The following is an 11,670-nucleotide window of genomic DNA, read 5'->3' as shown; positions in this document are numbered from 1 at the left end:
AGGACACACGCACCGAGGAGAGAGGGAAGCGGCAACAGAGGACACACGCACCGAGGAGAGAGGGAAGCGGCAACAGAGGACACACGCACCAAGGAGAGAGTCAATAGATGCACAGAGGATAGGGGGCGTTGGCCAACACATGCACGGAGAGGGGGAGGCGGACGACAGACGACGCACGCACGCATAGAAGTAAAGGTTGTTACAGTGCTATAGCTCTCCTATAGGAATGCCTGTAAATTGGGCTTCAGCCTGGGGTGGAGCCGACAGCTAGAAACAAATGCACTTTTATTGGGCAATGCAACCACCAATCAGAATGGGCCCAAGTCCGCCACGTACTTCGCCCCCCTGGGTGATTCAACGAGATTTAAGCTGTGGTGATACTTCTTAAAAACACAACGGCACACAAAGGGTCCCCTGCCGGCCAAGGAACACAAGTCTGCAATGACAGTGCTATGAACAGGTGAAGTGGAAGATTAACAGAATAATTTTTGGGCAAGATGGATTTCTTTTTATACCAATCAGCATGCCCAACATGTGAAAGACCCAGCGGACGTCCTGACCACGCCCCCAGAGATGAGCGGGAATATATCACCATATACTGATAACGGTCGACCATAGAGGAAAAATAACAGCAAGCAAAGTTTGACCTGTACAAAATAAAATAAAGCTTTAGAAGAAACCATGACAGACTCAGGGGGACCATGGCAGGCTCTAGAAGGGGTGGCACCAGTTGAAACGGATGCAGGTACAGAACTGGAAGAGACCATGGTGGACTCTTGAAGGGGTGGCACCAGCATGTGATGGATGTGGTAGAAGCACTGGAAGAGCCCATGGTGGAATTTGGGAGGGGTGGCACCAGTTGTGATGGATGCAGGTACAGTATTGGAAGAGACCATGGTGGACTCTTCAAAGGGCAGGACCAGCCATGATGGATGCAGAAGTACTGAAGGAAACCACAGTGGACTCCAGGGGAGGGATGGCACCAGAAGAGACCATGATGAACTGAGAGGGACAGGACCAGCCGTGATGGATGCGACAGAATCACTGGAAGAGACCATGGTGGACTCTTGAAGGGGCGGGACCAGCCGTGACGGATGCAGTAGAAGCACTGAAGGAAACCATGGTGGACTCCAGGGAAGGGATGGCACCAGTTGTGATGGATGTGGTACAAGCACTGGAAGAGCCCAAGGTGGATTTGGCAAGGGGGCACCAGCTTTGATGGATGCATGTTTTCACAATGACCCCTCACTGTCCGAGTGGTGAACACAGACTCATAGTGACACAAGCGACTTAACGTTCCTCCCGGACCGGCTTTACAGGTCGGGAAGGTCCGAACCACGCCCCTTCCCGCTGATTGGTGCCGGTCATTAAAGCTCAGAATAGCCATATTGTGGGGCCCGCTCCGTCCCTTCATCCGTCATTGGCGGCTACCAGCTGCCCCATGGGCTCACGGATGTACACGGGCTGAATGTCCTTGGTCTTCAGGCAGTAATCGCATGCCCACACGGCGGAGGCCTCCCGCGTCAGCAGACCGTAGGCACTTTCTGTCATCCCTGTGCACTCGCGGTGGAACCACTTCTGACAAGAGGCTTCGCACAAGATGGCGTCCTGGTCGTCATTGACCTCGTTGCGGCACGCCCCGCAGGGATAAACAAGTCCTGGAGGGGGCTGGTGTCCGGAGTTCCCGGTGGGCTTGCTGGGCGGGGGGATGTTGTTGACCTCTGGTGTGCTGCTGTTCCCGCGGGGGGCGCTGTTGGGAGTGAAGCTCTGCTGATTGCCGTTGACAGCCGACGGCGAGCCGACGTGCTGCTCTTGGTTAAAGGTGTTGCTGGGAGGGTTTAAGTTCTTGTTGTGGTCCTCCACCCCTGGGGGGAAGTTTTGGTCGGCTCCGGAATATGGACTGGCATTTGGAGGAAGGCTTGGCCTCTGAATTGATGGCTGTCCGAAGGGGTGACCGGGCGAGCCAAACCTTTGAGTGAAAGGCGGACCCGTTGGAGAGTTTAATACGGTACCCGGCCCCAGTTCCCCGCGGGGAGGCTGACCCATTGTGGGGGACATCATAGGGCCAAATCCCCCAACTGGCCCCTGCATTATCTGCCCACCCGGGGGGCTAAAGCTCTGTCCCATGCCTTGGTTGAACGGCTGGTTGGAGAAGTTCATGTTTCCGGGTTGGACGTAGTTGGGGTTCTGAGGCATGCCGAACCCAGGGCCCATCTGGTTGGGTGGGAAGGGCGGATGCTGGCGTCTGATTGGCTGGGGACCTCCTGGATATCCCGGGGGTACCTGGTGAGGCATTCCACCTTGCATGCGGTAGCTGCCGAAGGGGACAGGGTTATTCATGAACGGAGAAGCGGCGGCAGCGGCGCTGACCTTCGGAGCTCCAAAGTCATCCTCGAAGGGATTGGAAGCCACCAAGTGGTCCACCATTGGGGTTGGAGGTGGGGCGAACTCCGACAGGTGAGAGTAGGACGGCCCCTGAAAAAGACAGGAGAGAGTCAGAAACAGATTACATAGAAACAGATGGAACAAAATCATCCAACACAACACTGAACACGCCACAGTACAGGCGGGCTGAGGACGCCAACGAGGTTATCCATGATGCTGCGCCATCTACAGCCCAGTCAAGGAACCACGGCCCGGGCTGACACTACCCAGATGAAAGCCATTAACCATTTATACCGTAATAAATGCCCCGACACCCATCCCAGCTTTACAAAGTCCCAAACAAACCTGACATGAAGGTGAAGGACCAGAGCTCGAGGGTTGTTGGGTCTGAGGCTCTGAATATAAACCTTCTGGGGGATTGAGAAATCAAATCAAACACCGGAGGGGAGGGGGGAACCAAACCAATCGATATTCAGCAACAAGTTCCTCTGTAAAAGTGACTGACACCATTGAGGACGAAGTGACGGGTTCTCTTGAAAGAACACCCCACCCCCGAACTTAAAATCTGAACTCCAGGTCTGGATAATATTACATAGTTGGATTGTTCCAGCTTGAGACCAAAAATAAACACCCGTTACCAAAAGTATTGGGACGCCTTTACATACACATCAACTCTAATGACATCCCAGTCTTGTCTTGGTCCGTAGGGTTCAATATTGAGTTGGCCCACCCTTTGCAGCTATAAACACCTTCAACTCTTCTGGGAAGGCCGTCCACAAGGTTTAGGAGTGTCTATGGGAATGTTTCACCATTCTTCCAGAACTGGCCTGCACAGAATCCTGAGCTCAACCCAATAGAACACCTTTGGGATCAGTGCCTGACCTCACAAATGCGCTTCTGGAAGAATGGTGAAACATTCTCATAGACACTCCTAAACCTTGTGGACGGCCTTTCCAGAAGAGTTGAAGCTGTTATAGCTGCAAAGGGTGGAGCCAACTCAATATTAAACCCTACGGACTAAGACTGGGATGCCATTAAAGTTAATGTGTGTGTAAAGGCAGGCGTCCCAATACTTTTGATGTGTGTGTAAAGGCCGGCGTCCCAATACTTTTGGTAATATAGTGTGTGTGAGTGTGTCTACACGTCCCATGATGCATTGCAAAACTCAATCAGACATGACAAGGCATGATGGGAATTGTAGTTCCTGAACAATTGGTGGGCCATAGTTTGAGGATCCCTGCTCTAGAAGCTGGAAATCACTGGACATCACCACTACTACACTATGCCCCAAAAGACGTCACCTATGACGAAACACGTAGAGAAGGGCTACCTACCTAGGCCTTAAGAGTTACTCGCCACCAGTTACCCCACCCAACCCTTACCCTAAACACGCCCTCATAAGTCATCTCATGAAATGACACTATTAAATGTTTTATGCAGAATTAAGTTACAAAAATAAATAACTTCATCAGCGTCCATCAGCGCAGCCTCACCAGCGCCCGGGGATCAGAGCGAGGAGATCCGGCCGGATCACACAGAGCGGGGATCTCACCGCTGTGACATAGCATGGATTTAAATTGCTCGGCGGCCGCAGTCAAACGAAGTCTCGCCTTCTATGACAGACGTCACACTACTTCAATTTCCCGGCATTGAACCAGTGTGCTGTATATCATAGGAGCTGGTCCAGGAGGCGGGACTTCGCTTGACTGCGGCCACCGGGCAATTCAAATCCATGCTGTGTCACAGCGGCAGATCCCCGCTCGCCCCTCCCACCTTTCTCAGAGGCAGCTCCACACTTGCCCTCAAGTTTTTTCCACATGTCAAATGTGAGCAGGCAAGTGGAAATTTTAAGGGCTGACGTAGAGCTACATGCTTACTACATCACTACTACACTATGCCCCGGAGGACGTCACGTATGACGAAACGCGTAAAGCTACATGCTTACTACACCACTACTACACTATGCCCCGGAGGACGTCAAGTATGACGAAACGCGTAAAGCTACATGCTTACTACATCCCTACTACACTATGCCCCGGAGGACGTCACGTTTGACGAAACGCGTAAAGCTACATGCTTACTACACCACTACTACACTATGCCCCGGAGGACATCACATGACAAAATGCGTAAAGCTACATGCTTACTACACCACTACTACACTATGACCCGGACGTCGTCATGTATGACAAAACGCGTAAAGCTACATGCTTACTACACCACTACTACACTATGCCCCGAAGGACGTCACGTATGACAAAACGCATAAAGCTACATGCTTTCTACACCACTATTACACTATGCCCCGGAGGACGTCACGTATGACAAAACGCATAAAGCTACATGCTTTCTACACCACTGCTACACTATGCCCGGAGGACGTCACGTATGACAAAACGCATAAAGCTACATGCTTTCTACACCACTGCTACACTATGCCCCGAAGGATGTCACATAACGAAATGCATAGAGCTACAGTACATGCTTACTATAATATGCCCCACAATACGTTATGTATGACGAAACACGTAGAGTTACACGCTTACTACACCACTAATACACTACGCCCCAGGCTTGCATATGCCGAAATGTGTAGAGCTACACGATTACTACACCACAAACCCGAAAGATTTTATGTATAATGAAACGTGTAGGGCTACATGCTTACTACACAAGTAATACACTATGCCCCAGAGGACGTCACGTATAACGAACAGAATAGAGCTAAATGCTTCATACACTATGCCCCGGAAGACGTCACGTATGTTGAAAGGCATAGAGCTGAACGCTTACTACACCACATCCTGGAAGACTAAACCTGTAGAGCTACATGCTTAATACACCACGAATACACTATGCCCTGGAAGACGTCACAAATGACGAAACTCTGTCCCAGGCTTGTGTATGACGAAACGCGTAGAGCTCTATGCTTACTACACTGCGCCCCGGAAGACAAAACCTGTGGAGCTGCATGCTTACTACACCACTAATACACTATGCCCCATGCTTGTGTGTGACAAAACTCGTAGAGCTCCACGCCCCAGGAAAGAGGTCACATATGACAAAACCTGTGGAGCTTCATGCTTACTACACCTCGAATACACTATGCCCTGGAAGACGTCACGAATGACGAAACTCTGTCCCAGGCTTATGTATGACGAAACGCGTAGAGCTCTATGCTTACTACACTGCGCCCGAAGACAAAACCAGTAGAGCTGGTGCTTACCACACCACTAATACACTATGTCCCACGCTTGTGAAAAAACTCATACAGCCCCACACCCCGGAAGACGTCACGTATGACCAAACCTGTAGAGCTACATGCTTACTACACCACTAATACACTATGTCCCAGGCTTGTATGTGACAAAACGCGTAGAGCTCCACGCTTACTACACTATGCCCCGGAAGACGTCATGTATGACGAACCTGTAGAGCTGCATGCTTACTACACCATGCCCAAGACTTGCGTATGATAAAACGCGTAGAGCTACATGCTTACTACACCCCTACTACACAATGTCATGTATGACGAAATTCGTAGAGCTACATGCTTACTACCCCACTACCCTCAAGGAACCCATTGCATTGTGAACACTGGAGGGCGCTCTCCCAGAAGACTTTGCAATTTTCTCAGTAAATAAGAAGCACCCTGATTGGAGGAGGTGGAGAAGTAGGAAGGTGACATGATCTTCACCTCATCCAGTTGCAGCGGAGAGGGCGGGGCTGCGTTATAAGAGAACCTGTCACTTTGCCTTCTTTACAGGGTTAGTTCACCTTTATGGAGGTAGGGGGCGCCCCCCTGTGATGGAGGAGGCATCACTTAGTAACGTCCCAGGAGTATTCCAGTCAGGCTTCGGGGGGTAAATAAATGGCTCACACCTACAGCAAGGGCGTTATTCATCTTCAGTCAGAGCTGCACTGATTATTACCTACAGGCGCCCCCTATCTGCATGGGCAGTATTTTGTAAAGGTGAACTACCCCTTTAGGAGGGTGTCAGGGCATTTATTTCTAATCGAGCAATTAGGGAGGCAAGAGGAGGAGGAGTCACTTCTATAGGAAGACCCCGGTACATGGGAGGTTCCTCTGACCTGTGATTGGACAGACGGCACTGAACCCCAACAAGCAGCTGGGTGTGTTCAGGAGACCTGAGCCAATGCTGGCCACTCCTACATATAAGGGGTGGGGGGTAAGATGGGGGGGGGTGTCTGCTGGCCACTCCTACATATAAGGGGTGGGGGGTAAGATATGGGGGGGGGTGTCTGCTGGCCACTCCTACATATAAGGGGTGGGGGGTAAGATATGGGGGGGGGTGTCTGCTGGCCACTCCTACATATAAGGGGTGGGGGGTAAGATATGGGGGGGGTGTCTGCTGGCCACTCCTACATATAAGGGGTGGGGGGTAAGATGGGGGGGTGTCTGCTGGCCACTCCTACATATAAGGGGTGGGGGGTAAGATATGGGGGGGGTGTCTGCTGGCCACTCCTACATATAAGGGGTGGGGGGTAAGATGGGGGGGGGTGTCTGCTGGCCACTCCTACATATAAGGGGTGGGGGGTAAGATATGGGGGGGGGGGTGTCTGCTGGCCACTCCTACATATAAGGGGTGGGGGGTAAGATATGGAGGCGGGGGGGTGTCTGCTGGCCACTCCTGGATATAAGGGGTGGAGTTAAGATATGTGGGGGGGGGGGCTCTGCTGGGCACTCCAGAATATAAGGGGTGGGGCTCCACTGGCCACTATTATATATATATATAGGGAGGGGGAGGGGAGGATTTTCCCTTAAAGTGACCCTGTCACAGTAGAGCTCTCCTGTGATTGGCTCTGATGGTAGAACAGCCGGAAGATTCGTAATTTTTGTAATTTGAATTCATTACACAGGTGACAGATAAGACACAGAACGGATAGGATGGCTCCGCCCCTGGAGGGGAGGGGCCAGGAAGAGACAGACGATGGACAGGACGGGTCCCAACCTTCTGGAATTGGCCATTCCCGGGTCCCTTTACTTTCCGCTGAGACTCGTCCCAACCCCCGCTCCTCCATACCTGAGTGTTAGACTTGCGACGTTTCTTCTCCGGGCTCTTCATTTGCAAACCTGGAAGAGAAGGCGGGACAATCAGCAACCCCGCCGGAGACACGCCCACCACCAAATCTACCAATCATAGGGGGGAGGGTCAGACCCAACGGGGAGACTTCACTTCCTGTTCTACAAACACCACAGGAAGTGGGAGGAAACTTCCCCGATGGAAGATCCCCCCTCTATTCCGTATTCCATCCCCTCCCAACAAATCTCCTCCTGACCCCCCCTGAGGAAGTCTCTATAGATCCGCCTCTCAACCTTTTCACCCCAGAAGAAGCCCCTAATTCTTTATTCCCCCCCTCCCCCATATACACCTTCTACATACCCCCTCCCCCCCATATACACCTTCTACATACCCCCCTTCCCCCATATACACCTTCTACATACCCCCCTTCCCCCATATACACCTTCTACATACCCCCCCCTCCATATACACCTTCTACATACCCCCCTCCCCCCTATACACCTTCTACATACCCCCCTCCCCCCCTATACACCTTCTACATACCCCCCTTCCCCCATATACACCTTCTACATACCCCCCTCCCCCTATACACCTTCTACATACCCCCCTCCCCCCTATACACCTTCTACATACCCCCCTCCCCCCCTATACACCTTCTACATACCCCCCTCCCCCCTATACACCTTCTACATACCCCCCTCCCCCCCTATACACCTTCTACATACCCCCCTCCCCCCTATACACCTTCTACATACCCCCCTCCCCCCTATACACCTTCTACATACCCCCCTCCCCCCTATACACCTTCTACATACCCCCCTCCCCCCTATACACCTTCTACATACCCCCCTTCCCCCATATACACCTTCTACTTACCCCCCTCCCCCATATACACCTTCTACATACCCCCCCTCCCCCCATATACACCTTCTACATACCCCCCCCTCCATATACACCTTCTACATACCCCCCTCCCCCATATACACCTTCTACATACCCCCCCCTCCATATACACCTTCTACATACCCCCTTCCCCCATATACACCTTCTACATACTCCCCCTCCCCCATATACACCTTCTACATACCCCCCCTCCCCCATATACACCTTCTACATACCCCCCCTCCCCCCTATACACCTTCTACATACCCCCCCTCCCCCCTATACACCTTCTACATACCCCCCCTCCCCCCTATACACCTTCTACATACCCCCCTCCCCCCTATACACCTTCTACATACCCCCCTCCCCCCTATACACCTTCTACATACCCCCCCCTCCCATATACACCTTCTACATACCCCCCCTCCCCCATATACACCTTCTACATACCCCCCCCTCCCCCTTATACACCTTCTACATACCCCCCTTCCCCCATATACACCTTCTACATACCCCCTTCCCCCATATACACCTTCTACATACCCCCCTCCCCCATATACACCTTCTACATACCCCCCCCTCCCCCATATAAACCTTCTACATACCCCCCCCTCCCCCATATACACCTTCTACATACCCCCCCTCCCCCATATACACCTTCTACATACCCCCCCTCCCCCATATACACCTTCTACATACCCCCCCTCCCCCATATACACCTTCTACATACCCCCCCTCCCCCATATACACCTTCTACATACCCCCCCTCCCCCCTATACACCTTCTACATACCCCCCCCCTCCCCCCTATACACCTTCTACATACCCCCCCTCCCCCCTATACACCTTCTACATACCCCCCTCCCCCCTATACACCTTCTACATACCCCCCCTCCCCCCTATACACCTTCTACATACCCCCCCCTCCCCCATATACACCTTCTACATACCCCCCCTCCCCCATATACACCTTCTACATACCCCCCCTCCCCCATATACACCTTCTACATACCCCCCTCCCCCTATACACCTTCTACATACCCCCCCTCCCCCATATACACCTTCTACATACCCCCCCTCCCCCATATACACCTTCTACATACCCCCCTCCCCCCTATACACCTTCTACATACCCCCCCTCCCCCATATACACCTTCTACATACCCCCCTCCCTCAGCTCCCCTCCCCCCTCTTCTATGTCCCCCCTCAGCTCCCCTCCCCCTCTTCTATGTCCCCCCCTCAGCTCCCCTCCCCCTCTTCTATGTCCCCCCTCAGCTCCCCTCCCCCTCTTCTATGTCCCCCCTCAGCTCCCCTCCCCCATGTCCCCCCCTCAGCTCCCCTCCCCCTCTTCCATGTCCCCCCTCAGCTCCCCTCCCCCCTCTTCCATGTCCCCCCCTTAGCTCCCCTCCCCCTCTTCTATGTCCCCCCCTTAGCTCCCCTCCCCCCTCTTCTATGTCCCCCCCCTCAGCTCCCCTCCCCCTCTTCCATGTCCCCCCTCAGCTCCCCTTCCATGTCCCCCCCTCAGCTCCCCTCCCCCTCTTCCATGTCCCCCCCTCAGCTCCCCTCCCCCCTCTTCTATGTCCCCCTTTAGCTCCCCTCCCCCCTCTTCTATGTCCCCCCCTCAGCTCCCCTCCCCCTCTTCTATGTCCCCCCCCCCCCGGATATCTGACCGGCTTTGGCTCTGCGGCCCGGTATTGTCAGTCCGTCCAGCTTGTCCTGGTCGGCGGCCATGGGATGGGGGAGGGGAAGTTCTCAGTGTCCGGACATCTCTCCGGCCTCACCGCTCCGACCGCCGCACAAAAACCGGAAACCGCCGCCAGAGAACCGGAAGCCGGCCGGACCATACCACTCCTCCGAGAGGGGGAGACAGCGCCTCACATATATCCCCCCTCCCCCATTCCTCCCCCCGGAGATCCTCACACCGCCCGCCTCCGGGAATATTAATATTCTACCAACCGGAACCGGCCGCTAAAGCTCCGCCGCCTCATCTATTACCTCCCCCCTCCTCATACAATGGTACCGCCCACCCCGCGTTCACCGTCACGGCGCTCTGGACGAATCCATGTAAAACTAGGGGGGGGGGGCGTTAAACCTGGCGCACAGATACTCTACATAGCGGAGGTTACGTCACACAGACTGTATATAGCGGAGGTTACGTCACACAGACTGTATATAGCGGAGGTTACGTCACACAGATTGTATATAGCGGGGGTTACGTCACACAGACTGTATATAGCGGAGGTTACGTCACACAGATTGTATATAGCGGGGGTTACGTCACACAGACTGTATATAGGGGAGGTTACGTCACACAGACTGTATATAGGGGAGGTTACGTCACACAGACTGTATATAGCGGGGGTTACGTCACACAGACTGTATATAGCGGAGGTTACGTCACACAGACTGTATATAGCGGGGGTTACGTCACACAGATTGTATATAGCGGAGGTTACGTCACACAGACTGTATATAGCGGAGGTTACGTCACACAGATTGTATATAGCGGAGGTTACGTCACACAGACTGTATATAGCGGAGGTTACGTCACACAGATTGTATATAGCGGCTGTTACGTCACACAGATTATATATAGCGGAGGTTACATCACACATACTGTATACAGCGGCAGTTACGTCACACAGATTGTATATAGCGGAGGTTACGTCACACAGACTGTATATAGCGGAGGTTACGTCACACAGATTGTATATAGCGGGGGTTACGTCACTCAGACTGTATATAGCGGGGGTTACGTCACACAGACTGTATATAGCGGAGGTTACATCACACATACTGTATACAGCGCCGGTTACGTCACACAGACTGTATATAGGGGAGGTTACGTCACACAGACTGTATATAGCGGGGGTTACGTCACACAGACTGTATATAGCGGAGGTTACGTCACACAGACTGTATATAGCGGGGGTTACGTCACACAGATTGTAGATAGCGGAGGTTACGTCACACAGATTGTATATAGCGGAGGTTACGTCACACAGACTGTATATAGCGGAGGTTACGTCACACAGATTGTATATAGCGGAGGTTACGTCACACAGACTGTATATAGCGGGGGTTACGTCACACAGATTGTATATAGCGGCTGTTACGTCACACAGATTGTATATAGCGGAGGTTACATCACACATACTGTATACAGCGGCGGTTACGTCACACAGATTGTATATAGCGGAGGTTACGTCACACAGACTGTATATAGCGGAGGTTACGTCACACAGATTGTATATAGCGGGGGTTACGTCACACAGACTGTATATAGCGGAGGTTACGTCACACAGACTGTATATAGCGGGGGTTACGTCACACAGATTGTATATAGCGGAGGTTACGTC

General features: G+C 52.7%; 1 protein-coding gene across 2 annotated transcripts; it reads right to left on the bottom strand.

Moving 5' to 3' along the window:
* Positions 1-1,110: 1,110 nt before the first annotated feature.
* On the bottom strand, positions 1,111-10,132 carry PYGO2 (pygopus family PHD finger 2). Of its 2 annotated transcripts, none has more exons than XM_082275157.1 (3): positions 9,982-10,132; positions 7,359-7,480; positions 1,111-2,475 (listed from the first exon to the last, which is right to left on the bottom strand). In XM_082275157.1, exons 1-3 carry the CDS (start codon positions 10,040-10,042, stop codon positions 1,411-1,413), a joined length of 1,248 nt encoding a protein of 415 aa, XP_082131283.1. In that variant the 5' UTR covers positions 10,043-10,132; the 3' UTR covers positions 1,111-1,410. The 2 variants fall into 2 exon arrangements, with proteins under 2 accessions (XP_082131283.1, XP_082131284.1); XM_082275158.1 differs by having other exon boundaries at positions 7,431-7,480.
* Between the last annotated feature and the right edge of the window lie 1,538 nt (positions 10,133-11,670).

The sequence above is a fragment of the Pelophylax lessonae genome, assembly GCF_965119305.1.
Source record: "Pelophylax lessonae genome assembly, chromosome: 13".
In the NCBI taxonomy this organism is placed as follows: Eukaryota; Metazoa; Chordata; class Amphibia; order Anura; family Ranidae; genus Pelophylax; species Pelophylax lessonae.
Note: the sequence above shows the minus strand (reverse complement) of the source record. Positions and strands in the feature narration are given on the sequence as shown.

Bases quoted from the DNA above. Each gene is read 5' to 3' on its own strand.
- PYGO2 (XM_082275157.1), bottom strand. From the start codon at position 10,042: ATGGCCGCCGACCAGGACAAGCTGGACGGACTGACAATACCGGGCCGC. The intron at 7,481-9,981 runs GTCAGATATCCG...CTTCTCTTCCAG, and splicing joins GGGCCGCAGAGCCAAAGCCG to GTTTGCAAATGAAGAGCCCG. The intron at 2,476-7,358 runs GTTGGGACCCGT...TGTCTTTTTCAG, and splicing joins GGAATGGCCAATTCCAGAAG to GGGCCGTCCTACTCTCACCT.